Source organism: Athalia rosae, chromosome 4 (genome assembly GCF_917208135.1).
Source record: "Athalia rosae chromosome 4, iyAthRosa1.1, whole genome shotgun sequence".
Lineage (NCBI taxonomy): Eukaryota > Metazoa > Arthropoda > Insecta > Hymenoptera > Athaliidae > Athalia > Athalia rosae.
This window is the reverse complement of record NC_064029.1, coordinates 15992901-16020471: the sequence shown is the minus strand read 5'-3', so window position 1 is coordinate 16020471 and position 27571 is coordinate 15992901. Positions and strand designations below refer to the sequence as shown.

Sequence of the window (27571 nt, the reverse complement as noted above, 5' to 3'; positions counted from 1 at the left end):
CGACTTCGAAATCTTCCAAAATCCCTCGAAAAATGAGCGAAGACTACAGTCTTCGGTGTTTTTCGACTCCGAAATCTTTCAAAAACCCTCGGAAAATGAGCAAAGACTATAGTCTTTGGTGTTTTTCGACTCCGAAATCTTCCAGAATTCCTCGAAAAATGAGCAAAGACTATAGTCTTTTGCCTTTTAGACTCCGAAATCTCTCAAAATCCCTCAGAAATGAGCGAAGACTGTAGTCTTTGGTGTTTTCTGACTCCGGAATCGTCTAAAATCCCTCGAAAAATGAGCAAAGACTATAGTCTTTGGTGTTTTCACCGTCAAAAAATGTGTAAAGACTATAGTCTTCGGTGTTTTTTGACTCCGAAATCTTCCAAAATCCCTCGAAAAATGAGCAAAGACTATAGTCTTTGGTGTTTTCTGACTCCGGAATCTTCTAAAATCCCTCGAAAAATAAGCAAAGACTATAGTCTTTGGTGTTTTTTAACTCCGAAATCTTCCAAAATCCCTCGAAAAATGAGCAAAGACTATAGTCTTTGGTGTTTTTTGACTCCGGAATCTCCCAAATTCCCTTGAAAAAAGAGCAAAGACTATAGTCTTTGGTGTTTTTTGACTCCGAAATCTTCCAAAATCCTTCGAAAAATGAGGCAAGACTATAGTCTTTGGTGTTTTCAGCGTCCAAAAATGTGCAGGACTATAGTCTTTGGTGTTTTCAGCGTCAGAAAATGTGCAAAGACTATAGTCTTTGGTGTTTTTTGACTCCGGAATCTTCTAAAATCCCTCGAAACATAAGCAAAGACTATAGTCTTTGGTGTTTTCACCGTCAAAAAATGTGCAAAGACTATAGTCTTCGGTGTTTTTTGACTCCGAAATCTTCCAAAATCCTCCGAAAAATGTGCAAAGACTATAGTCTTTGGTGTTTTCACCGTCAAAAAATGTGCAAAGACTATAGTCTTCGGTGTTTTTTGACTCCGAAATCTTCCAAAATCCCTCGAAAAATGAGCAAAGACTATAGTCTTTGGTGTTTTCTGACTCCGGAATCTTCTAAAATCCCTCGAAAAATAAGCAAAGACTATAGTCTTTGGTGTTTTTTGACTCCGGAATCTCCCAAAATCCCTTGAAAAATGAGCAAAGACTATAGTCTTTGGTGTTTTTTGACTCCGAAATCTTCCAAAATCCTTCGAAAAATGAGGCAAGACTATAGTCTTTGGTGTTTTCAGCGTCCAAAAATGTGCAGGACTATAGTCTTTGGTGTTTTCAGCGTCAGAAAATGTGCAAAGACTATAGTCTTTGGTGTTTTTTGACTCCGGAATCTTCTAAAATCCCTCGAAACATAAGCAAAGACTATAGTCTTTGGTGTTTTCACCGTCAAAAAATGTGCAAAGACTATAGTCTTCGGTGTTTTTTGACTCCGAAATCTTCCAAAATCCCTCGAAAAATGAGCAAAGACTATAGTCTTTGGTGTTTTTTGACTCCGGAATCTCCCAAAATCCCTTGAAAAATGAGCAAAGACTATAGTCTTTGGTGTTTTTTGACTCCGAAATCTTCCAAAATCCTTCGAAAAATGAGGCAAGACTATAGTCTTTGGTGTTTTCAGCGTCCAAAAATGTGCAGGACTATAGTCTTTGGTGTTTTCAGCGTCCGAAAATGTGCAAAGACTATAGTCTTTGGTGTTTTTTGACTCCAAAATCTTCCAAAATCCTCCGAAAAATGTGCAAAGACTATAGTCTTTAGTGTTTTCAGCGTCCGAAAATGTGCAAAGACTATAGTCTTCGGTGTTTTTTGACTCCAAAATCTTCGAAAATCCCTCGAAAAATGAGCAGAGGCTATAGTCTTCGGTGTTTTCAGCGTCCAAAAATGTGCAAAGACTATAGTCTTCGGTGTTTTTTGTCTCCAAAATCTTCCAAAATCCCTCGAAAAATGAGCAAAGACTATAGTCTTTGGTGTTTTTTGACTCCGGAATCTCCCGAAATCCCTTGAAAAATAAGCAAAGACTATAGTCTTTGGTGTTTTTTGACTCCGAAATCTTCCAAAATCCTTCGAAAAATGAGGCAAGACTATAGTCTTTGGTGTTTTCACCGTCAAAAAATGTGTAAAGACTATAGTCTTCGGTGTTTTTTGACTCCGAAATCTTCCAAAATCCCTCGAAAAATGAGCAAAGACTATAGTCTTTGGTGTTTTCAGCGTCCAAAAATGTGCAAAAACTATAGTCTTTGGTGTTTTCAGCGTCCAAAAATGTGCAAAGACTATAGTCTTCGGTGTTTTTTGACTCCAAAATCTTCCAAAATCCCTCTGAAAATGAGCAGAGTCTATAGTCTTTGGTGTCTTTTGACTCCGGAATCTTCTAAAAACCCTCGAAAAATGATCAAAGACTATAGTTTTTGGTGTTTTTTAACTCCGAAATCTTCCAAAATCCCTCGAAAAATGATCAAAGACTATAGTCTTTGGTGTTTTTTGACTCCGAAATCTCCCAAAATCCCTTGAAAAATGAGCAAAGACTATAGTCTTTGGTGTTTTTTGACTCCGGAATCTTCCAAAATCCTTCGAAAAATGAGGCAAGACTATAGTCTTTGGTGTTTTCAGCGTCGAAAAATGTGCAAAGACTATAGTCTTTGGTGTTTTCAGCGTCCGAAAATGTGCAAAGACTATAGTCTTCGGTGTTTTTTGACTCCGAAATCTTCCAAAATCCTCCGAAAAATGTGCAAAGACTATAGTCTTTAGTGTTTTTAGCGTCCGAAAATGTGCAAAGACTATAGTCTTTGGTGTTTTCAGCGTCCAAAAATGTGCAAAGACTATAGTCTTTGGTATTTTCAGCGTCCAAAAATGTGCAAAGACGATGATCTTTCGTGTTTTCAGCGTCCAAAAATGTGCAAAGACGATGATCTTTTGTGTTTTCAGCGTCCAAAAATGTGCAAAGACAATGATCTTTCGTGTTTTCAGCGTCCAAAAATGAACAAAGACTATAGTCTTTGGTGTTTTTCGACTTCGAAATCTTCCAAAATCCCTCGAAAAATGAGCAAAGACCACAGTCTTCGGTGTTTTTCGACTCCGAAATCTTTCAAAAACCCTCGAAAAATGAGCAAAGACTATAGTCTTTGGTGTTTTTCGACTCCGAAATCTTCCAGAATTCCTCGAAAAATGAGCAAAGACTATAGTCTTTGGTGTTTTTTGACTCCGAAATCTCTCGAAATCCCTCAGAAATGAGCGAAGACTGTAGTCTTTGGTGTTTTCTGACTCCGGAATCGTCTGAAATCCCTCGAAAAATGAGCAAAGACTAAAGTCTTTGGTGTTTTTTAACTCCGAAATCTTCCAAAATCCCTCGAAAAATGAGCAAAGACTATAGTCTTTGGTGTTTTTTGACTTCGGAATCTCCCAAAATCCCTTGAAAAATGAGCAAAGACTATAGTCTTTGGTGTTTTTTGACTCCGGAATCTCCCAAAATTCCTTAAAAAACGAGGCAAGACGATAGTCTTTCGTGTTTTCAGCGTCCAAAAATGTACAAAGACTATAGTCTTAGGTGTTTTCAGCGTCCAAAAATGTGCAAAGACTATAGTCTTTGGTGTTTTCAGCGTCCAAAAATGTGCAAAGACTATAGTCTTTGGTGTTCTCAGCGTCCAAAAATGTGCAAAGACTATAGTCTTTGGTGTTTTCAGCGTCCAAAAATGTGCAAAGACTTTAGTCTTTGGTGTTTTCAGCGTCCAAAAATGTGCAAAGACGATAGTCTTTGGCGTTTTCAGCGTCGAAAAATGTGCAAAGACTATAGTCTTTGGTGTTTTCAGCGTCCAAAAATGTGCAAAGACGATAGTCTTCCGTGTTTTCAGCGTCCAAAAATGTACAAAGACTATAGTCTTAGGTGTTTTCAGCGTCCAAAAATGTGCAAAGACTATAGTCTTTGGTGTTTTCAGCGTCCAAAAATGTGCAAAGACTATAGTCTTTGGTGTTTTCAGCGTCCAAAAACGTGCAAAGACTATAGTCTTTGGTGTTTTTAGCGTCCAAAAATGTGCAGAGACGATGATCTTTCGTGTTTTCAGCGTCCAAAAATGTGCAAAGACTATAGTCTTTGGTGTTTTCAGCGTCCAAAAATGTGCAAAGACCATAGTCTTTGGTGTTTTCAGCGTCCAAAAACGTGCAAAGACTATAGTCTTTGGTGTTTTCAGCGTCCAAAAATGTGCAAAGACGATGATCTTTCGTGTTTTCAGCGTCCAAAAATGTGCAAAGACGATGATCTTTCGTGTTTTCAGCGTCCGAAAATGTACAAAGACTATAGTTTTTGGTGTTTTCAGCGTCCAAAAATGTGCGAAGACTATAGTCTTTGGTGTTTTCAGCGTCCAAAAATGTACAAAGACTATAGTCTTTGGTGTTTTCAGCGTCCAAAAATGTGCAAAGACTATAGTCTTCGGTGTTCTTTGACTCTGAAATCTTCCAAAATCCCTCGAAAAATGAGCAAAGACTATAGTCTTTGGTGTTTTTTGACTCCGGAATCTTCTGAAATCCCTCGAAAAATGATCAAAGACTATAGTCTTTGGTGTTTTTCAACTCTGAAATCTTCCAAAATCCCTCGAAAAATGAGCAAAGACTATAGTCTTTGGTGTTTTTTGACTCCGGAATCTCCCAAAATCCCTTGAAAAATGAGGCAAGACTATAGTGTTTGGTGTTTTCAGCGTCCAAAAATGTGCAAAGACTATAGTCTTTGGTGTTTTCAGCGTCCAAAAATGTGCAAAGACTATAGTCTTTGGTGTTCTCAGCGTCCAAAAATGTGCAAAGACTATAGTCTTTGGTATTTTCAGCGTCCAAAAATGTGCAAAGACGATGATCTTTCGTGTTTTCAGCGTCCAAAAATGTGCAAAGACGATGATCTTTCGTGTTTTCAGCGTCCAAAAATGTGCAAAGACGATGATCTTTCGTGTTTTCAGCGTCCAAAAATGAACAAAGACTATAGTCTTTGGTGTTTTTCGACTTCGAAATCTTCCAAAATCCCTCGAAAAATGAGCGAAGACTACAGTCTTCGGTGTTTTTCGACTCCGAAATCTTTCAAAAACCCTCGGAAAATGAGCAAAGACTATAGTCTTTGGTGTTTTTCGACTCCGAAATCTTCCAGAATTCCTCGAAAAATGAGCAAAGACTATAGTCTTTTGCCTTTTAGACTCCGAAATCTCTCAAAATCCCTCAGAAATGAGCGAAGACTGTAGTCTTTGGTGTTTTCTGACTCCGGAATCGTCTAAAATCCCTCGAAAAATGAGCAAAGACTAAAGTCTTTGGTGTTTTTTAACTCCGAAATCTTCCAAAATCCCTCGAAAAATGAGCAAAGACTATAGTCTTTGGTGTTTTTTGACTTCGGAATCTCCCAAAATCCCTTGAAAAATGAGCAAAGACTATAGTCTTTGGTGTTTTTTGACTCCGAAATCTTCCAAAATCCTTCGAAAAATGAGGCAAGACCATAGTTTTTGGCGTTTTCAGCGTCAAAAAATGTGCAAAGACTATAGTCTTTGGTGTTTTCAGCGTCCAAAAATGTGCAAAGACTATAGTCTTTGGTGTTTTCAGCGTTCAAAAATGTGCAAAGACTATAGTCTTCGCTGTTTTTTGACTCCGAAATCTTCAAAAATCCCTCGAAAAATGAGCAAAGACTATAGTCTTTGGTGTTTTTTGACTCCGGAATCTCCCAAAATTCCTTAAAAAACGAGGCAAGACTATAGTCTTTGGCGTTTTCAGCGTCGAAAAATGTGCAAAGACTATAGTCTTTGGTGTTTTCAGCGTCCAAAAATGTGCAAAGACGATAGTCTTTCGTGTTTTCAGCGTCCAAAAATGTACAAAGACTATAGTCTTAGGTGTTTTCAGCGTCCAAAAATGTGCAAAGACTATAGTCTTTGGTGTTTTCAGCGTCCAAAAATGTGCAAAGACTATGGTCTTTGGTGTTTTCAGCGTCCAAAAACGTGCAAAGACTATAGTCTTTGGTGTTTTTAGCGTCCAAAAATGTGCAGAGACGATGATCTTTCGTGTTTTCAGCGTCCAAAAATGTGCAAAGACTATAGTCTTTGGTGTTTTCAGCGTCCAAAAATGTGCAAAGACTATAGTCTTAGGTGTTTTCAGCGTCCAAAAACGTGCAAAGACTATAGTCTTTGGATTTTTCAGCGTCCAAAAATGTGCAAAGACGATGATCTTTCGTGTTTTCAGCGTCCAAAAATGTGCAAAGACGATGATCTTTCGTGTTTTCAGCGTCCAAAAATGTACAAAGACTATAGTCTTTGGTGTTTTCAGCGTCCAAAAATGTGCAAAGACTATAGTCTTTGGTGTTTTCAGCGTCCAAAAATGTACAAAGACTATAGTTTTTGGTGTTTTCAGCGTCCAAAAATGTGCAAAGACTATAGTCTTTGGTGTTCTTCGACTCTGAAATCTTCCAAAATCCCTCGAAAAATGAGCAAAGACTATAGTCTTTGGTGTTTTTTGACTCCGGAATCTTCTAAAATCCCTCGAAAAATGATCAAAGACTATAGTCTTTGGTGTTTTTCAACTCTGAAATCTTCCAAAATCCCTCGAAAAATGAGCAAAGAATATAGTCTTTGGTGTTTTTTGACTCCGGAATCTCCCAAAATCCCTTGAAAAATGAGGCAAGACTATAGTGTTTGGTGTTTTCAGCGTCCAAAAATGTGCAAAGACTATAGTCTTTGGTGTTTTTAGCGTCCAAAAATGTGCAAAGACGATAGTCTTTCGTGTTTTCAGCGTCCAAAAATGTACAAAGACTATAGTCTTTGGTGTTTTCAGCGTCCAAAAATGTGCAAAGACTATAGTCTTTGGTGTTTTCAGCGTCCAAAAATGTGCAAAGACTATAGTCTTTGGTGTTTTTTAACTCCGAAATCTTCCAAAATCCCTCGAAAAATGAGCAAAGACTATAGTCTTTGGTGTTTTTCGACTCCGGAATCTCCCAAAATCCCATGAAAAATGAGCAAAGACTATAGTCTTTGGTGTTTTTTAACTCCGAAATCTTCCAAAATCCTTCGAAAAATGAGGCAAGACTATAGTCTTAGGTGTTTTCAGCGTCCAAAAATGTGCAAAGACTGTAGTCTTTGGTGTTCTCAGCGTCCAAAAATGTGCAAAGACGATGATCTTTCGTGTTTTCAGCGTCCAAAAATGTGCAAAGACGATGATCTTTCGTGTTTCCAGCGTCCAAAAATGTACGAAGACTATAGTCTTTGGTGTTTTCAGCGTCCAAAAATGTGCAAAGACTAAAGTCTTTGGTGTTCTTTGACTCTGAAATCTTCCAAAATCCCTCGAAAAATGAGCAAAGACTATAGTCTTTGGTGTTTTTTGACTCCGGAATCTTCTAAAATCCCTCGAAAAATGATCAAAGACTATAGTCTTTGGTGTTTTTCAACTCTGAAATCTTCCAAAATCCCTCGAAAAATGAGCAAAGACTATAATCTTTTGTGTTTTCAGCGTCCAAAAATGTGCAAAGACTATAGTCTTTGGTGTTTTCAGCGTCCGAAAATGTGCAAAGACTATAGTCTTTGGTGTTTTTTGACTTCGAAATCTTTCAAATACGCTTGAAAAATGAGCAAAGACTGTCTTTGGTGTTATGACAACCCTAATTTTACCGAAATCCCTTGAGAAATGAGCGAATTTCTTTTTCATTCTTGATTGTATGTCAATATCTTCCAAACCGCGGTTGAACTCAAAACCTCTTTCTTCAATCCGCTATCTCTGAAGATTTATTCTCTCGAAGAGGTTTAGAAAAAAGTGGTATGCAGTACGCGTTAAAAAATAATATGAACCATTTTTCTACCATGCAGTAAGGAATGTAAAACCGCATCGTATCGTCAACCTTATATCGATCGGCACCTATGTCAGATTGTAATTTCGTATGATAACATGAGTAGTTATGAAGATGAATGACAAATATCGCACAAGTGACCCAACGCGATGCTATTTCACGATAACTGCATAAGTTAAGCACGCAGGTTTCATGGGAAAAGATCGACCTGCCCTTTCAGTTTTGTATCAGCGCAATATCAACTAGATCTGAAGAGCTAGTAAATAAAAAAGAATCACTTCGAAAATTCGCGGTGTGATAAAAAAAAAGTGACTATATCCTCGTGATGCAATTTTCAAGATTAATCGTACTGCAGTGTTTTTGTTATTTCGTATCCGGAGATTTTACATCGATCAACCAAACTCTCTTTAATCGCAGCTATTCAAACGGGAGAGAAAATATCCTAGAAATATTTTTTATAAATTTGAAAAAAGTTTACCTGAATAAAATTAAACCTCGGTTAATAACGATCACCGGTGTCGAATCGAGTAAAAATATCGAAAGTTTCAACCCCTTGTTAAAAAGTTATCCTCATATAGTGACGTCTAAGGAATACGATCATTTTTTCCATTCCGAACAACTGAGCCCGGGAAATTTTGTCATCGTTTATTTAGCGGATTTAAGCAGAGAGACGTTTCGAAAGAATAAGAACATCCTCTCGCGATGTTTCAACTGCAGAGTTCTCTTCGTATCGGATAATCGATCTATCAAACCACCCGAAATTTCACTACTTTTCACCCTGACCGGAGAACAAAGTATCGGACATGCAGAATTCGCGTTGATAAGCGATAGGAATAGAGTCGACATTTTCAGCCGCTTCGTAACGAGCAACTGCTCGATAGAAATAAGATCAAGAATTTTCTGGGAACCGGGATCGAAGGCTAACGATATGAAAGACTGGGCGTTCCAAGATCGCAATTTGAACGGTTGTCCAGTTTTCGTGAGTATTTCGAGTTTCGTGCCGAAAATGATGATAGAAACTAGCAAAAACGGTTCGCTAAAAATAGCCGGTGGGATAGAGGGTGAGCTCGTGCTGGCTATCGCCGATAAACTGAACTTCACTTTGGCGTTGAGATCTCCGTCGGCGTCGGAGAGGCTAAAATATTCCCGAAAAGCGTCGATACTGAACGACGTTCTTTCAGGGACAGCGGAAATCGGAATCGGTCGATTGCGTCCCACTAACGATATGGAAGGAAAAGTCGTACGCTCCGTGATGTACGACACCGAATGCATAACCTGGGGTGTCCCGAGGATCGTTAGGTGGTCGAACAACGTCGTATGGGTGGAATTTACCCCGAAAGTTTGGGCGATCGTCGGAATGATATTCGCGATCGGTTGCGCGACCGGCTACGCGTCCCACAGAATCGACTCGTCGGCCGGAGTAAAAAGGGGAACGGGAATCGCCGCCACTGTTTTCGACGTCGTTTCGATCCACCTAGGAAATACGGTCGCCAAGGTCCCGATCTCCTTGGGCGGAAGATTCATGCTGATGGCTTATCTCTACTACGCAACGGTCCTGACCACCGCGTACAAAACTTCGCTCGCCTCGATTCTGACTACGGAAAAAGGAACGCCGATGGTCGTCGACATGCACGACATATTGAAGTTGAATTTAAGCATCGGGGGTTCCCGCTACGATTTTGACATACTCAGGGATCAAGAAAACGGCAGCGAAGTGATCTCGAGACTCGTCGAACGTTTCGTCGTTAATAACAACGACTCGGCAACCCTGAGGAGACTGAAGATGGAGAACAATTTCGCGTTTCTTGCGAGAGGTTCATCGCTCGACGACGAGAGAGGGAAGAGCGTAAGGAGCAACGGGTCGGTAACGTTTGACGTTTTCAATACTTGCGTTTTGTCGTATCACACGGTAATGGTAATCAGAAAGGAGTCATTTTTGAGGGAACCGATAAATCGCGTTATTCGAAGACTGTCGGAAGCTGGAATACTGAAGCATTGGGATATCGACAAGTTCGACGTTGATCAAATAATAAAACGAAGGAGTGCAGAGAAATTTTTTGAGGAACGCGCCGGAGAGAAATTTCAAAATATATTCTTACTCTATTCAATTTTTATCGGATTTTGCGCCCTCATTTTTTTGATAGAAATATCCATCCCGATAATAATCGATCCGCGAAAAAAATAATGCAACGTCTAATTAAAATGGATATATAACGATCAACTCTGTCGTCGGACACCCGTTTGGAAGACTATTATTTCGGACTCGACAAGTATCAATTAATCATCTCGGATTTATTATTCCCATCGATAAATTATTTACGGAAACACTGTTTCCTGTATTTTTCGCTCTACGTCACAGCCATTTCAGTACATATATATATATATGTATTTACTCACCTATACCCGTCGTACCAGTTGTAAAGTTTTATCGCGATAGCTATTTCTCATCGGTCCTTCCGTTCGGATTCCGAAGGATAAAATAAATGTTGCACGTCCTCGACGGACATCTGGAATAAGAAAAAAGAGAGAAATAAAAAAAAAATCGAATGTGATTAGGTATTTCCGATGGTCATCAGGTGTTTGAAATCATCTGGATTCGTTAGCTTTACGAGTAGCAGACATACACCAATAAAAATTGATTTTCAAGTACTCGATTCGATTCGAACTTTTTTCGATCAACCAACTTGGTAAATTACAGCAAACTTGGTCTCACGGAAAATATCACGCGGGCAGAGGGATCACAATCAATCTAGACACTGGTACGTGACACATGTGCATAATTTAAGTCGATTGTCTCCGACGGAAGGTGAGGTGAATAAATTTTTTTCTAATAAAATAACATGTAAACTTGTAAATGTGATGCCCTTTCACGATAACGAAAATATAAAAGTCACATGTACCTGCGGACTGTAATGTGCGAATACCACGAGGTACTTCGCGTACGTCGGGAGATCACGTTTGATATTCGTTCGAAAAATAAGAAAATCATAAAATCAAAGAACAGAGGAAGAAAATGAACGAGATGAAAATCGTGGAGACAAAAATTCTAAAATTCCACTGCCTGTTCCTGTTAATAATTTCCGACCAAGTGTCAAGTTCGTTGAAAATATCCTACTTGGAGAACTACGCGGTGGATATGTATGAAAAAAACGAAAGGAATATGATAGAAGAATTTTTTATGGATTTAAAAAATGTTCTATTCGAGAGATACGAACCGCATCAGATGATAATTACCGGTGCGTCGAGAAACGATTACATCGAACGAGCGCTCAATCCCTTTCGAAAAAATTACCCCAAGCTGATATGCACGGAGATCGACGTGTGCGAGTATCGAAAAATATTTGGCGACGGACATTTCGCCGTGATATTTCTCGAGGATTTAACCGTGGAGACATTCGAGAAGAATATGAACATCATATCGCTATGCAGGAAGTGCAGGATCCTTTTTTTTTGCGACGGAATAATCGCGAACGATGACGTACAGTTGATATTCGATCTAGCCATGAAAGAAAATCTCACGTTCAGCGAACTCGCGCATTTCGACGGTGACGGTATCGGTCTGTACAGTAAATTTTACGGAAAAAACTGCACCATAGAGGCTCGCCTGGTGGACATTTGGAGGCCGGGAACCGGTAGGGAGAAGATAAACGAGTGGGCGTACAAATTTCACCACCACGGTGGTTGTCCCGTGGTGATAAGCTCGCTCACTTTCACCCCAAAAATGATGGTAAAGAATTACAAAAACGGTTCGCGAAAAATAATCGGTGGACGAGAGGGTAAGTTGATACTGGAGGCGGCGCAACGATTGAATTTCAGCATAGTGTTAACTTATCCATCGATCGACGACCGTATGAGATTCTCACTCAAATCGGCCATACTGGTCGACATTATTTTTGAGAGAGCGGATATCGGAATCGGCAGTTTACTGCGGACTAATTACTTCAGCGGGTTAACAGAGTTCTCAGTCCCGTACGACGACGAATGCGTGACGTGGGGAGTACCGCGGATAATGAGCTGGTCGAACGACGTCGTGTTCGTCGAATTTTCCGGACTGGTTTGGATAGCGGTCACGTTGATGTTCATCGTCATTTGCCTCATGGGAAACGTCGATCGAAAATTCACTCTAACCAAAGCCGGTGAGTTTCGCAAAAAGTCACCAAAACGTTCCGAATCACCTTCACTTGTTAGAGTATGAAATTTCTGTTTCCAGGTGATAAAAAAATCTACGGAATAATCTCGGTCACTTGCGACGTATTCGCACTTCACCTGGGCAATCCGGTACTCTGGATAACATCGTCCCCTAGCGGAAGAGTTCTGTTAATCGTATGTTTGTGTTACTCAACGGTGATAACGACCGCTTACAAAACTTCCCTGGCGTCGATTTTGGCGACGGACAAAGGTACGTCGGCGATCGTCGACGCCCAGGGAATTTTAATGGAGAATTTGAGCGTCGGAGGATCGCTTTACGAATGGAATATACTTAGGGATCAGGTGAACGAGAGCGAACTGACCGCTGAATTATTCGAAAGATTCGTAGTTGATAACGACGACGTGGCGACGAGGGATCGTTTGAAATTTGACCACGATTACGCGTTTCTGGCGAGCCGTTCGTGGCTGAGTTACGAGAGACAAAAAATGGTGAGAAACAACGAAGCTGTTACATTCGATGTTTTTGATACCTGTGTACTGGCGTATCACACGGTGGTGAGTTTTCCGAAGAAATCGTTACTGAGGAAACCGATGGATCGTATTATACAGCGATTGACGGAATCCGGAATTTTCAATCATTGGGATCTCGAGAATGAAATAGACGCGAATTCGGTATCGGCCAATGCAAATGACCAGGAAAACCAGAACCACGGCGCCGCTTACAAATTTCAAAATATATTCGTCGTTTATCTAACTTGCATTACATTATCTCTTTTCGTTTTTATAAGCGAACTTCTCGTAGCAAAATTGCAATCTAAGAAAGGTCAAGACGTTATTATTCAATATTTTTGAGTGTTTTCAAAATTAAATGAAACTCCTTCAGAAACAGAGAAGAATGTAGCTTGCGCCTCATCTTTGCACCCCGTGCGATAATCTTGAAATATGATTAATATTTCAGTATTATCCTGATTATTTAGAATTTTTTATTTCGGGATAAAAATCATAGGTATATTCTGCCATCATTACCTCTGCGAATCTTGGGTATTTAACCCCCTCGAAAACCGCGCAAACAATTAATTATTATTTGCACACGATTAAATTTTTCAATCGATCTGTTGACGTTTCAGAAAAAAACGCGATTTCAAGATTAACGTACGTCGATTAATCATTATAGATTTAAAGTTTAGATTCATCAATGAATAAATAAATACTACTTCCTGTGGTTTCTCTGTACGCAAAAAACTTATCCACAATTTGCCAGATTATTGTATTTTACTGTGTACCCAACCACCTACCTACTATGTTAATCGTTATTATTAACCTCGGCGTTCGGATTTTAAACGATAGAATAAATGTTTTATGTCTTCAACACACTTCGATAATTCTCACTATTGCCATACTTTTCGAAAAGAAAAAAAATTAGAATAAAATTAAAATAAAATAAAAATCGAAAACTAAAAAAACGGAATGTGATATCCTGTCCCAATCCTTCCGTCCATTTGTAAATGTCATTTTTTTTCTCGAACAAACTTGAGTCACCATGATGTATGCGACTGTGTAGTTTTGTGATATCGGGTGAAATTTTGCACGTAAAGTGAAATGATAAAACCGGGAATAACTTTTGAAAAACTATAATCCGCAACGCGTGCGTCACGATCGGCGATATTCGTTTGAATTTTTGATTCGAATTAAGAATGCCATCGATATAAATCTGTGGGTATGATGTTTTTCTCTTTCAGCAGTGTCCTTAGGACTGAATCGTATATAATTAACGCCGTACGCATATGATTTATATTTATTGTCTTCGACGAAGGGGTATAATTTTTTCGTGATAAAATAAAACACAATGATGTGTCAATAAGGTACCAGGTAAACTCATGAACGCGATGGAGTGTGAAGATAATACAATTGTAAAACTCACATATTTGCCATCTACGATGTACTTATAGTAGTGAGTTTTTTTATTTTTTTTTGTTTGACTTTTTTCTGCATTTTTTAATTTTCTTTTTTGTAATTTCCCCGACCACTTGACGACGACAGTGCGGTAATGGGAACCCTACTCCGCGTACATTGAACGATTCCCCTGCCCAGACTTTGGGAGACAAAAGAAAATAAAAAGATAAAGGGAGATGAGTGCGAAGAGATACGACGAATAGGACGAGCATCATGCGGGGATTATCGCCGAAATCGTTGTGTCTGTTTATTTTGATGATTTGTGACCAAGTTTTGAGTTCGCTGGAAAAACCGTACTCGAAAAATCACACGCTGAAAGAACGTGCGAAGGACGAAAGGAATATTATCGAGGATTTTTTTTTGGATTTAAAAAATAGTAAAGACTTTGTAAAATATAAACCACGTCTGGTAACGATTGCCGGTGTTTCGCGAAACGACGACGTTCAAAGAGCCCTCAAACCGTTGTTTCGAAATTACCCTTACATCATTTGCACGAATGGCGAGAAATGCGAATATCCCGAGATATTTAGCCGAGGAAATTTCGCCGTAATTTTTCTGAACAATTTGACCGAAACGACATTCATGCAAAATATAAAAATCATTTCGCGCTGCAGAAAATGCAGAGTTCTGTTTTTATGCGGTGGAATAATTGAGAGCGACGATGTACAGCTGATATTCAATCTAGCTCTGAAACAGAACGTAGCCCACACCGAATTAGCGCATTTTAATCCGCAAAGCATCGACCTGTACAGTAAAATTTTGGGAGAAAATTGCACGATGGAGGCCGGTCTGATAGACGTTTGGAGACCGGGAACCGGTTTGGAAAAAATCAACCGATGGGCCTACAGATATTACGACCGTAAGGGTTGTCCCGTGGTGGTCAGTTCGATGAACTTCGCCCCGAAAATGATAATAGAGGAGTACAAAAATGGTTCGCGAAAAATAGTCGGGGGACTGGAGGGTAATTTAATATTGGAAGCAGCGCGTCGGTTGAACTTCACTGTTGTGTTGAAACACCCTTCGGTGGTCGACCGGATGAAATATTCTCAAAAATCGGCTATAATGATCGACATCGTATTTGAAAACGCGGAAATCGGTATCGGTAGATTGAGAGAGAACAATTTTCTTCTCACAATTATGGATTTCTCAGTGCCGTTCGACAGCGAATGCGTGACATGGGGTGTGCCCCGGATAATGAGCTGGTCCGATGACATAGTTTTTGTCGAATTTTCAAAACTGGTTTGGGCAGCGGTCACGATAATGTTCGTCTTCATATGTCTAATAGGATACGTTCATCGACAGTCGACTCTAATCGAAGCCGGTGAGTGTCTCGATAATCCTTGCGAATTTCTGAATCAATTTTTTTTTTTTTCAACAGCAAAATTTCTGTTTCCAGACGATAAAAATATCTTTAGGATGGTATCGGTCACCTGCGACGTCTTCGCGCTCCACCTGGGCAATTCGGTACTTTGGGTGACCTCCTCCCCCGGGGGAAGAGTCTTGTTGATGACGTGTTTGTGTTACGCTACGGTGATGACAACCGCGTACAAAACTTCGCTGGCGTCGATTTTGGCGACGGATAAAGGTACGTCGACGATCGTCGACGCCCAGGGTATCATCAGGGAAAATTTGAGCGTCGGAGGGGCGTTCTACGATTGGAATATCCTGAAGGATCAAGTGAACGAGAGCGAAATCAGCGCCGAACTGTTCAGACGATTTGTCATTAACAACGACGATTCGGAGTCGAAACGTAGGCTGATACACGATCACGATTTTGGCTTTTTGGCGAGCCGTTCGTGGCTCAGTTACGAGAGACAAGAAATCGTGAGAGCCCACGAATCCGTAACGTTCGACGTTTTCGATACGTGTGTACTGGCCCATCCTACGGTGGTCAGTTTTCCGAACAAATCGTTACTGAGAAAACCGATGAATCGAATCATTCGGCAATTGACGGAATCCGGAATCTTCAACCATTGGGACCTCGGTAGTGAAATAAATGCCGACATAATGTTATCGCGTGAGAACGACCAGAATAATATCGATTACAGCGCTGCTCAAAAATTTCAAAATTTATTCATCATGTATTCGGTTTGCATTTTTTTCTGTCTCCTCGTCTTCGTTATAGAACTTGTCGTCCCGAAGGTACGATCGGAAAACCGACGAGACACTGGCAATAAATATTTGTAACTGTACGAAGTTCAGAAAAAAAAAAAAACCAACCCTTGAATCAGAAAAATATAATCGCCTGCTTTCGAATACTGAAATATCAATAAATACGAGATAATTCATCATCGATTTTTAAAAAACTTATTCACCGATCCTCGCGATGCACCAACGGAAATTTATTTTTCTTCTAATTAACGATAACCACGAGTCATGGCTCACAATTGGAATCCACACGCGACTTCGTTTCCATTGATCGACGTTCGTATAAAAAAAAAAAAAGCGAAAATCAATCGCTTTTAACGCTCTTCGCATTTATATATCACCTGAGTTACCACATGCTCATGATTTTCGAATTAAGGTTCATGAGAAAGAAAAATTTGAAAGCACCGATCGTGAGATCCGATCAGAAACCTAAACTATAAGTCGCTCATTTTTTTTGCCTCAATTTTTTTCTTTTGCTTCTTATAAAAATAATCCAACGCTCGTATCGTTTCGCACGAAGGATAATCGAGCGTCGTCGACTAATTGCGAATCGTTGTAACAATTAAATATTATACATAAGTTTACTCTTTTCGCAACATCCTGAGATCAGCAAGATAGGATTCGCACCTTGGATACCGCGCGTTTCATACGATCTGTACGGAGAAACGTTGGTTGATTTTCAATGCGTTTTGTCGATTTCGTAGATATAGATATCAGTTAGCAAAGTTTTTCGAGTAATTTGTGCAAATCTTTGGAAAAACTCTCTCCAGATCGGAAAGCGCGTTTGTATCGATTACATTGAACCATGCGGCGAGGTGTAATTTTTAATAATAAAAATGATGTGTCAAAGGTCAATAAGGTACGAAGCTAATAAACCCGATGCAATACGAAGATAGGAAAAGTGTGAAAGCTCCACATTATCCGCGCGTTGATTAAAGTTGACCTTCGCTTGCCCGATACAATCACAGTTGTTTGTTGACTGTTGGAGCGGTTCGTCACGTTTCATTCAGCGTTTGTACCCCCGAGCTTTGGGAAAAAGGAAAAGCTTCGACGCGCGATTGGAAAGAAAGAAAGAGAGAAAAAAAAAAAGTATAGAATAAAAAAAAAAATAGAGCGATCGCCATGCATATGCAATTATTGAAATTACTGTGCTTATCCGTCTCGATGATTTGTGAGCGAGTGACAAGTTTATCGAGTGGTTCGTTTTTGAAAAATAATACGTCGGGGAATAACGAGGGAAGCAAATGGAACGTGCTCGAAGAATTTTTTGCCGATTTCAACGAAGCTTATTTAAAAAAATACGAACCACGTCAGATAACGATTACCAGTGTCCCGACCAACGGGGAAATTCAACGGGCTTTCGATTTGTTCTATCGCAATTGGCCCTACATAGTTTGCCCTGATACCGAAAATTGCAAATACCCACGCAACATATTCAACAACGGAAATTTCGTCATTATTTTCTTGCGAAATTTGACCGAGGAAATATTCATGGAAAACGCTAAAATAATATCGCTGTGCAAAGAGTGCAGGGTGCTATTTTTGTCCGATGGAATAATTCAGAGGGACGACGTACGAATGATATTCGAACTCGCGGTACAGGCGAACATATCGTCGAGCGAGTTGGCGCATTTGACCGAGGACGGTGTCGGTCTGTACAGCGAGATGTTGGGTGACGAATGCACCATGGAAGCCTATCTGATAGACTTTTGGAAACCGGGAGTCAGTTCGGAACGGATAAACCGATGGGCCTTCAAATACCACGATTGCAAGGGTTGCCCCTACGTGGTAAGCTCGATGACGTTTAAACCGAAAATGATAATGGCCGGCTACAAAAATGGCACGCGAAGTATAGTAGGCGGACTGGAGGGTAAATTATTGCTCGAAGCGGCTAAGCAGATGAACTTCACCATAGTAATGAGACATCCGTCCATAGTCGACCGTATGAAATATTCTCGAAAATCTTCCATACTGAAAGACGTTACCATCGAAAATGCGGAAATCGGAATCGGTAGATTACTGCAGACCAACTACATGCGCGATCTCGTTGAATTCTCGGTACCGTACGACGTCGAATGCGTGACATGGGGAGTACCGCGGATAATGAGCTGGTCCAGCGACATAGTTTTCGTCGAATTTTCAAAACTAGTCTGGGCAGCGGTAATGGTAATGTTCGTCGTCATTTGCATCGTGGCTTACGTTCACCGTCAATCGATTTTACCGAAATTAGCCGGTGAGCGTCTTGATTATCTCCCGATCAGCAACGTACACGATTTCCACGTCTAATTAATCCATCTTTTCAGACACCGACAAAAAAACCGGCGCGATCATCGTCATTTGCGACATCTTCACTCTTCATCTGGGCAACTCGGTACTCTGGGTAACGTCCTCGCAAGGGAGTAAATACTTTCTCTTGTCGTTGCTGTATTACGCGACGGTGATAACGACCGCCTACAAAACATCGTTGGCGTCGATTTTAGCGACGGATAAAGGTACCTCGGCTATCGTCGACGGAGAAGGAATAATAAAGGCGAATTTGAGCGTAGGCGGAACATTTTTCGACTGGTGGATACTCAGGGATCAGGTGAACGACAGTAAAGTGAATCGTAAGTTACTGAATCGATTCATCGTCAATAACGACGATGACGAATTGAAAGTTCGTCTGAAAACCGAAGGTAATTTTGCATTTTTGGCGAGCCGTTCGTGGCTGAGTTACGAAAGAGAGACGTCCGTCCGGGCTCACGAGCCGGTTACTTTCGATATATTCGATGTGTGCGTAATGGCGTATCCGACCGTAGTCAGTTTTCAGAAAAGATCGTTGCTCAGGAAACCTATGAATCGTATCATTCAACGTTTGACGGAATCCGGAATATTCATTCATTGGGATCTCGAGAACGAACTTGGCTCCAAATTGGTATCGGCCAGCGAAAAAGATCAAGATTTGCTCGGCGATCACTCTGCTCATAAATTTCGAAATCTGTTCATCGTCTACTCGATCTGCATATTCTTTTGTCTATTGGCTTTCGCTGTTGAACTGTTTGTCGCGAGGGTTCAAGCAAAAAAACGACAAGAAGCAGCTCGCAATCGCATAAATTATGACATTCAGTTGAAAAATAAAATGAAAATCAAATAACCAGTTCGTAAATGAGAGAGGATTCTAGCTTAAACTCCACCCTAGCACCACCTGAGATTTTATCTGTTCCCCAATGCTGTCGATAAATCGCAAAATTCGTAATAATTAGTAATCAATCAATATTGAAAATATACCGATTGTCAAATTGGATGTAATGTGTACTATTTTCATTTCCGTATCTGATAATAAATTTTCATTATTCATAGTTAAACAAACACCTGTAGTTCGTTATTCGCCTATCGTAATTGCCACGGTTGATCCCGTTGTCATTTTTAGAGCATCGATTAATCATTTCATAAATTTTTCAAAAACCACGTTAATAAATGAACACCACCCGTTTCCCGAGTAGTCTGCTTTTCCATCACTGATATTCCACGATTTACCAGATTCGTGTATTTTAATGCCTACTTAACCTAACCTAACCTATGTAAAATATTATTATTGCCAACGTTGCTTACCCTCGCGTTTAGATCTGAGATGATAAGATGAATATTGTATGTCTCCTGACCCGACCTCGGCCGCACGTGTCGCACGTGCAACGTCTACTTGCACTTTTCAAGCCTCATCTGAAATCATAGGGAAATACGATGTGTAATCAATTTCCAATTTCATGCATATATGCTGAAAAGTATGTCGACTAATTAACACGAAAAAATTAACGAAGGTGGAAAGTTTTTTTTTTTTGTCGCCTCGTGCGATTCTTCGGAATTGAAAAATTATCAAATTTCGATTCAAAACGCACCCGTCGGGATCCTTTTCTTTTACTGCGGATTTAGACCGAATAATTTCAGCGTTGTAATTTGAAGAGAAGAATTTTTTGCGAAAGTTCTTTTACAGGAGCTTGCATAGAAGTTGTAACAGGTGCATAATTTACCATCGATTGTTTATGAAGTATGTAATTGTATTTGTAAAAAAAATAACACGTTTAGGGTCAATAAGGTAGGAAGCGAACTCGCGAGTACGATTCCGTTCGAAGATAACAAAATTGTAAAAGTCGCATATATCACATCTGCGGTCTATGACGTGCCTATTAGTATAGGGCTTTTCTTTACCACCTACGGCGACCTAACGACAGTTTTACAATAGAAGCCCTTCGGCGGCGTTTGATCGGACAGGAGGGTGATATTAGTGCACGAGAAGATTGTAGATACAGTTCGACAATCATGCGTCTAAAATTACTGAAATTATTCTACCTATTTATTACGATGATCGGCGACAATCAGTTGTCAAGTTCGACGAAAATATCTTATCTGCAAAATCGAACGTTGGAAAAGTATGGAAAAACGGATAGGAAGATAGTCGAGGAATTTTTTTCGGATTTTAAAAAAGTTTACTTCGAAAAGTACGAGCCACGTCAGGTGACGATTACCGGTGTATCGAAAAACTACGACATTCAACGAGCCCTTGAACCATTTCTCCTAAGTTATCCTCACATGATTTGCTCCGACACGGACGAATGCGAGTACCCAAAAATATTCAGTCAAGGAAACTTCGTCATTATATTTCTGGACGATTTAACGGAAGAAACATTCATGAAGAATATAAACATCATTTCGCGCTGCCGAAAATGCAAAGTCCTATTTCTATGCGACGGAATAATTCGGAACAACGACGTCCTCCTCATGTTCACCCTTGCCACGGAGCAGAACGTGCCCTACATCGAATTGGCCCATCTCGACGGTGACGGGATCGGTCTGTACAGCGAATTTTTGGGAAAGAATTGCACGCTCGAGGCCCGTCTGGTGGACATTTGGAGACCGGGAATCGGTTTGGAAAAAATCAACCGATGGGCCTACAGATATTACGACCGCAAGGGTTGTCCGGTGGTGATCAGTTCGCTCACTTTCACCCCAAAAATGATGATAGAGGACCGGGAAGACAGTCTGCCGAAAATAGTCGGCGGTAGGGAGGGCAATTTGATTCTGGAAGCGGCGCGGCAATTGAACTTCAGCATATCGTTGAAACACCCCTCGGTGATGGACCGGATGAAGTATTCGCGAAAAGCCGCTATAATGATGGACGTTGCATCCGGGAATGCGGATATCGGAATCGGCAGACTACGTCAAAGTACGTATCTTCGCGAATCTATATTGTTCTCGGTCCCATACGACGAGGAATGCGTCACGTGGGGAGTACCGCGTATAATGAGCTGGTCGAACGACATCGTGTTCGTTGAATTTTCCGGACTTGTTTGGGCCTCGTTCACCCTGATATTCGGCTTCATTTGCCTCGCGGGATACGTTCACCGGAAATTCGCCGCAATGGAAGACGGTAGGTGTTCAAAATCGAGAAAAATATTCGGACAAAAAAAACCCTCGAAAACCGACGGAATTTTTTTTTCGTTTCAGACGACAAAGGGAACTTCGGGATAATACCGATTCTTTGCGAAGTCTTCGCCCTCCATCTTGGTAACCCGGTGCTCTGGGTGACCTCCTCTCCCGGGGGAAGATATTTATTGATATCTTGCTTGTACTACGCGACGGTGATAACGACCGCTTACAAAACTTCCCTGGCGTCGATTTTGGCGACGGACAAAGGTACGTCGGCGATCGTCGACGCCCAGGGAATCTTAATGGCTAATTTGAGCGCCGGGGGATCGCTTTACGATTGGTATATCCTCAAGGATCAGGTGAACGACAGTCAACTGAACGCTAAATTGTTTAAAAAATTTATCGTCAACAACAACGACATCGAGACGTGGCATAGGCTCAAGTGTCATCGCGATTACGCATTTTTGGCACGCCGATCGTGGCTGAGCTACGAGAGACAGAAAATCGTCAGAGCTCACGAGTCGGTGACATTCGATATATTTCACAGATGCGTGTTGGCCTATCACACGGTTATAAGTTTTCCGAAGAAATCGTTGTTGAGAAAACCGATAGATCGTATTATTCAAAGATTGGTGGAATCCGGTATTCTCAACCACTGGGATCTCACGAATGAGATAGACGCCGACGCGGTACTGGCCCGTAAAAGTGACCAGGACTACATCGACCATCGAGCTACGGACAAATTTCAAAATATATTCATCGTGTACCTGGTTTGCGTTACTTTGTCACTCTTCGTTTTTATGAGCGAACTTTTGGTATCAAAAATAAAATCGATAAAACGAAGGAACGCCAAAAAATGAATGTATCAGAGAAATTTATAGCTCGTATCACCTCCCACCTCTTTGCACTCTCTACGTGAATTTTTTCCCGATTCCTCGATTCTCTGAATTGTAATAAATATTGGCAATGAATCTGGAAGTTCGGATGAATTATTGTACCCATACGTATACGTCATTGATTTTCGACTCGCATTTATGCGCAGGCTGATTGTGAATGAAAATAACGCTATAAAAAAGCTTTCAATTCCAGAAAGTAAACGAACAGATTTGTCATTTCGATAACTACTATACCATCCGTTCGTATGGATTAATAAACACGTTCTTACATACTATGCCTTCCTTTATTCACCACGTGTTCGCTGTTCAACCATAAAAAATAAAACCATTTCACCGCGAGTATCTAGATATGTATTATCCAGTGACGATGATAACGTTGTGTTTCTGCTTTAATCAGCCGGTTATAAGTTCAGATCTAATTTTACGTAATCGGGTGATATCCGAGAACGAAATGACGCTGAATATGTTGGAGAAGTTTTTCACATATTTCGAAGAAACTTACTTGTCCATCCGTAAGCCTCGTCACGTAACGATCGTGGGTGCGAATTCGGACGGTATACACGAAGTGCGAACGATAACGAAAAACTACCCTTGCGTCGCGTGTCGAAAGCCCGACGAATGCGGTTACGCGGAAAATTTCAGCCGCGGAAGTTTCGCGATCATTTTTCTCGACGATTTGAAAAAAGCAACGTTCGAACAGAACTCGAAAGTTATCTCCCGGTGCAAAAAATGTCGCGTTCTTTTCGTGTCCGACGGAATAATATCCACCGAAGATATACGACAACTATTCGAGTGGTCTTTGGAAAAAAGTGTCGCTCACGCGGAATACGCTCATCTCACCAACGAATCGGTGGAACTTTACAGCGAAATAATCGGGCCCAATTGTACGTTGGAAATCCAATTGACCGACGTTTGGCGCCCCGGCGTTCGTCTGGACAAAATCGCATCCTGGGCATTCCGATTGCACGATTTCAATTCATGTCCGGTTACGGTGAGCTCGTTGACTTTCAGACCAAAAATGATGATAAACGAAGACGAGAACGGCTCGCTCACGATAGCCGGAGGACGAGAGGGTGAGCTGTTGTCGGCCATTGCCCGCAAACTGAACTTCAAATTGGATTTAAAATACCCCTCGGTTGTCGACCGGATGAAATTTTCACGAAAAATGTCTATAGAGAACGACGTAGTTTCCGGTGCCGCCGAAATCGGGATCGGTAGATTGCGTCCCACTAACAACCTAAGCAGTCATCTAACGATTTCAATTCCTTACGACGAGGAATGCGTGACTTGGGTCGTTCCACGATTAATTACTTGGCCGAACGATATACTCCTCGTGGAATTTTCTTGGCAAGTGTGGGTCTGCGTCTACATCCTATTCGTCGTTATTTGCCTCGTCGGATATGGTCATCATCGTTTCGTTCCATCGTCAAAAAATAATGGTAATTCAAGCGACTCATGAATCTAATCAAGGTGATTGCCACGAGTAAATTTTCTCTCCTTTCTCTTTTAGGAAAACGTGATTCACGAGTTGGATTCATCGCGATTGTTTTCGACGTATTATCATTCCACCTTGGAAACCCCGTAGCGCACATTTACTTCTCTTCAGGAAGTAGACTGATGCTAATGATGTGTCTTTCTTACGCGACGGTTTTATCAACCGCTTACAAGACTTCTTTAGCCTCAATTTTAGCGACCGACGTGGGTATTTCCAAGATTCTGAAACCCGAGGACATAATCGAAGGAGATTTTACCGTCGGCGGTTCGCTCTACGACTACAATATCCTAAAAGACCAAATGAACGACAGGGAAATCATCGCGAATCTGATGAAAGGATTCGTAGTAATCAACGACGACAACGAGTCGTGGCTCAGGTTAAAAAACACAAGGGATTTCGTTTTCGTTGGTCGTCGTTCGTGGATGAATTATCAGACTCAGGAATCGATGAGAGCTCGTGAAACGATCTCTTTCAACGCTCTGGATAGTTGTGTACTCAACTATCCCGCGGTTATAGTTTTCGCAAAATCGTCGTTCCTCCGACACCCGATAAATAAAATAATACGTCGACTGTCCGAAGCCGGAATTCTCGCTTATTGGGACCTCGCGGTAGTCAACGCGAACATGATATCGAAGAACATACTTTCGGATCAACAACTCGGAAAACAAATTTCTTACAAATTTCGCTACATATTCAATATGTACCTTATTCTCATCAGTTTTTCATTCGCTATTTTTCTCATCGAGATATTTACCGCTTGGATAGTTTCCGCACGCAAAGCGGACAACACCAGCCAATCGCGCAACGATGATGTTACGATTATCAATCACTAATTTATAGGTAAGAGAAGAATCGTTAGTTCTGATTGAATTCCGAATCTGAATAAATTCTGTGTACCCGTATTTTCAATGTACTCGATGATAAAAAAAAAAATATTTTCGGAATAAAAATTCCGCTGACAATTTTACACGAAGATTATCTCGAAGGGTGATTCGGAGCAAGGTTGATATCGATCTTGTATTAAAAAGAAAAATGAAAAATGAAAAAAACGAAAGAAAAAAAATACATGTCAACGGTCAATAAGATACACGATGCTTATAAACGCGATGCAGTGTGAAGATAACTAAAGTTGTAAAAGTCACATATTACTCACGCGTATATTAAAATTGACCTTTGCCAACTTGTTCCGACGACACAATGTCATGGTTGTTTGTCGAATGTCGAAGCCCTTCGTTAAAGTTTGTTCGGTGCGGTTGCGTTCGCGGGTGTTGGAGGAATAATTTATTCATTTTTTTAAACAGAACAAGAGAGACTTCGTTCGTTGGGTGAAATAAAACTGTAGCGACGGCGCCATGAATGCAAAATTATTGAAAGCACTGTGCTTATTCGTCTCGATGATTTCTGACAGAGTGACAAGTTCGCCGAGAATATCATATTTGCATAATCACACGTTGAGGAAAGACGAGGGTAACAAATGGGATATGGTCGGAAAATTTTTCGCCGATTTCAACGAAGCTTATTTAAAAAAATACGAACCGCGACAGATCACGATAACCGGTGTTCCGAAACACGAGAATATTCAAAAAGCTCTGAAACCGTTCCTGAAAAGTTACCCCCACATCATCTGCACGGAGACCAGAGACTGCGGTTATTCAAAAATCTTCAGCGATGGAAATTTCGTCATTATATTTCTGGATGATCTCACCGAAGAAACGTTCATGAAAAACTCACGAATAATATCTCGCTGCGAAAAGTGCAAGCTCCTATTTTTATGCGATGGTAAAATTCAAAATAACGGTGTCCGTTTGATGTTCGCACTCGCCACGAAGCAAAACGTACCCTACAGCGAATTGGCCTACCTAAACGCGGACGGTATCGGTCTGTACAGTGAATTTTTGGGGATAAACTGCACCATGGAGGCCCGTTTGGTGGAAATTTGGAGACCGGGTACCGATTTGGACAGAATAAATCAATGGGCGTACAAATTTCACGATCTGAACGGGTGTCCGGTGACGGTGAGCTCGTTGAATTTCACTCCGAAAATGATGATCGAAGAGTACAAGAACGGAACGGTGAAAATCGTCGGAGGACGTGAGGGTAAACTGATGCTGGAGGCGGCGGAGAAATTCAACTTCAGTTTGACGTTAAAATATCCGACGATGACGGACCGTCTGAGGTATTCTCAGAGAGCGGCTATAATGAAGGACGTTGCTTCGGGTGTCGCGGAAATTGGAATCGGCAGATTGCGTCCGAGCGATCATTTTCGCGATCGCGTATCGATGTCGGTAGCTTACGACAACGATTGTCTCACCTGGGGAGTGCCGCGTTTCGTAAACCGTGCGAACGACGTTATATTCGTTGAATTTTCCGGAATGGTATGGGCCATGATCACCCTGATATTCGGGGTTGCTTGCGTCGCGGGATATCTTCACCGTTACTTCACCTCTCTAAAAGCTGGTGAATTTTTGAACCTCCTCGCCACGTTATACGACAAATCGATATCCCTTCTATTTTCCATGAAATTCTTTTTCCAGGCAATCGAAAGAACCTCGGATTGATACCCATCGTATTCGAGGTGTTCGCACTCCACCTGGGCAATCCGGTGATATCGGTAACTTCTTCGCCGGGAGGGAGATCTTTTTTGATAGCGAGCTTGTACTACGCGATGGTGATAACGACCGCGTACAAAACGTCGTTGGCTTCGATACTGGCGACGGAAATCGACACCGCTACCATCGTCGACGCCGAGGGTATAATAAAGTCGAATCTGAGCGTCATCGGATCGCTCTACGACTGGAATATCCTCAAGGATCAAGCTAACGAGAGCGAAATCACCAGTAAATTACTCGAACGATTCACGATCAACAACAACGACATGAAGACGTGGAATAACTTTTTGTCCGACAACAATTACGCCTTTTTGGCGCGTCGTTCTTGGCTAAGTTATCAAAGACAGAAGATCGTGAAAGCTCACGAGTCCGTTACGTTCGACGTGTTCGATACTTGCGTGTTGACTTATCACACGGTGATAAATTATCAGAAAAAATCGATCCTCAGAAAGCCTATAGATCGCCTCATCCAACGACTGACGGAATCTGGTATTCTGAAACACTGGGATATCAACGACGAAATAGACGCCGACGTAGCGTTGGCCCGTAAAAGTTATCTAGATTACGTAAACCATCGCGCCGCTCATAAATTTCGAAATATATTCGTACTGTATTTCATTTGCATTACATTATCCCTCGTCGCTTTTGTTCTGGAACTTCTTTGCGCTAAAGTGCAATCAAAAATACGACCTAACGATGACATTTAACGTCCGAAGTCGCGAAATTGCGATACATATGTGTAACATATACGGTCTGATAAATAAAAATGATCTATATAGAAATAAATTAGACTAGAGTTTTTTTGTTTTGACCCTACATTTGCACCCCGAGCGATCCCATCAATTTGTGGATATATGATATTGTACCTCGTACGATGTACAATAATATCAATAAATCTAAATATGTTTAGATAAATCACATTAAGTATGATTGCTTTTGAAATCGCTTATCGTCGCAGAAATGCAACGAAATATTTTCATGGTTGAATAAAAATGAATTTATTTGAAGAAGCTTTCGAACAGGCAGAGTTGACAGTTGCGTTACATGTGAACACGTGCGCGAAATCTTATGCTCTCGATTTTCATTGCAACCGTGTTCCCTATTCGACTGGGTATAAAAAATTGATCAAAATCGAATTTGAAAAATAAAACTTCAA

The 27571-nt window shown here is 40.9% G+C and overlaps 5 protein-coding genes across 5 annotated transcripts; all 5 read left to right on the top strand.

Annotated features, from left to right (window-relative positions):
* The first annotated feature begins 8690 nt into the window (after nucleotides 1–8690).
* Nucleotides 8691–10152, top strand: LOC125500696. The gene has a single exon (XM_048654308.1). It carries the CDS (start codon nucleotides 8691–8693, stop codon nucleotides 9945–9947), a length of 1257 nt encoding a protein of 418 aa, XP_048510265.1. The 3' UTR covers nucleotides 9948–10152.
* Nucleotides 10153–11264: 1112 nt separating this feature from the next.
* On the top strand, nucleotides 11265–12763 carry LOC125500695. Its single transcript, XM_048654307.1, has 2 exons — nucleotides 11265–11898; nucleotides 11973–12763. The coding sequence occupies exons 1-2, from the start codon at nucleotides 11265–11267 to the stop codon at nucleotides 12761–12763; spliced, it is 1425 nt and encodes a 474-aa protein (XP_048510264.1).
* Nucleotides 12764–13212: 449 nt separating this feature from the next.
* Nucleotides 13213–16073, top strand: LOC125500773. Its single transcript, XM_048654843.1, has 2 exons — nucleotides 13213–15185; nucleotides 15261–16073. Exons 1-2 carry the CDS (start codon nucleotides 14078–14080, stop codon nucleotides 16049–16051), a joined length of 1899 nt encoding a protein of 632 aa, XP_048510800.1. The 5' UTR covers nucleotides 13213–14077; the 3' UTR covers nucleotides 16052–16073.
* Nucleotides 16074–17090: 1017 nt separating this feature from the next.
* Nucleotides 17091–19349, top strand: LOC110117219. Its single transcript, XM_020854644.2, has 2 exons — nucleotides 17091–18245; nucleotides 18316–19349. Exons 1-2 carry the CDS (start codon nucleotides 17135–17137, stop codon nucleotides 19143–19145), a joined length of 1941 nt encoding a protein of 646 aa, XP_020710303.2. The 5' UTR covers nucleotides 17091–17134; the 3' UTR covers nucleotides 19146–19349.
* Nucleotides 19350–24649: 5300 nt separating this feature from the next.
* Nucleotides 24650–27171, top strand: LOC125500774. Its single transcript, XM_048654844.1, has 2 exons — nucleotides 24650–26263; nucleotides 26341–27171. Exons 1-2 carry the CDS (start codon nucleotides 25159–25161, stop codon nucleotides 27120–27122), a joined length of 1887 nt encoding a protein of 628 aa, XP_048510801.1. The 5' UTR covers nucleotides 24650–25158; the 3' UTR covers nucleotides 27123–27171.
* The last annotated feature ends 400 nt before the right edge of the window (nucleotides 27172–27571 follow it).

What these genes read in the sequence shown, in the direction of transcription:
- LOC125500696 (XM_048654308.1), top strand. Translation starts at nt 8,691, where the DNA reads ATGAAAGACTGGGCGTTCCAAGATCGCAATTTGAACGGTTGTCCAGTT.
- LOC125500695 (XM_048654307.1), top strand. Translation starts at nt 11,265, where the DNA reads ATGAAAGAAAATCTCACGTTCAGCGAACTCGCGCATTTCGACGGTGAC. An exon ending in ATTCACTCTAACCAAAGCCG is followed by an intron (nt 11,899 to 11,972) that starts GTGAGTTTCGCA and finishes TTCTGTTTCCAG; the next exon opens with GTGATAAAAAAATCTACGGA.
- LOC125500773 (XM_048654843.1), top strand. Translation starts at nt 14,078, where the DNA reads ATGCGGGGATTATCGCCGAAATCGTTGTGTCTGTTTATTTTGATGATT. An exon ending in GTCGACTCTAATCGAAGCCG is followed by an intron (nt 15,186 to 15,260) that starts GTGAGTGTCTCG and finishes TTCTGTTTCCAG; the next exon opens with ACGATAAAAATATCTTTAGG.
- LOC110117219 (XM_020854644.2), top strand. Translation starts at nt 17,135, where the DNA reads ATGCATATGCAATTATTGAAATTACTGTGCTTATCCGTCTCGATGATT. An exon ending in GATTTTACCGAAATTAGCCG is followed by an intron (nt 18,246 to 18,315) that starts GTGAGCGTCTTG and finishes CCATCTTTTCAG; the next exon opens with ACACCGACAAAAAAACCGGC.
- LOC125500774 (XM_048654844.1), top strand. Translation starts at nt 25,159, where the DNA reads ATGAATGCAAAATTATTGAAAGCACTGTGCTTATTCGTCTCGATGATT. An exon ending in CTTCACCTCTCTAAAAGCTG is followed by an intron (nt 26,264 to 26,340) that starts GTGAATTTTTGA and finishes TTCTTTTTCCAG; the next exon opens with GCAATCGAAAGAACCTCGGA.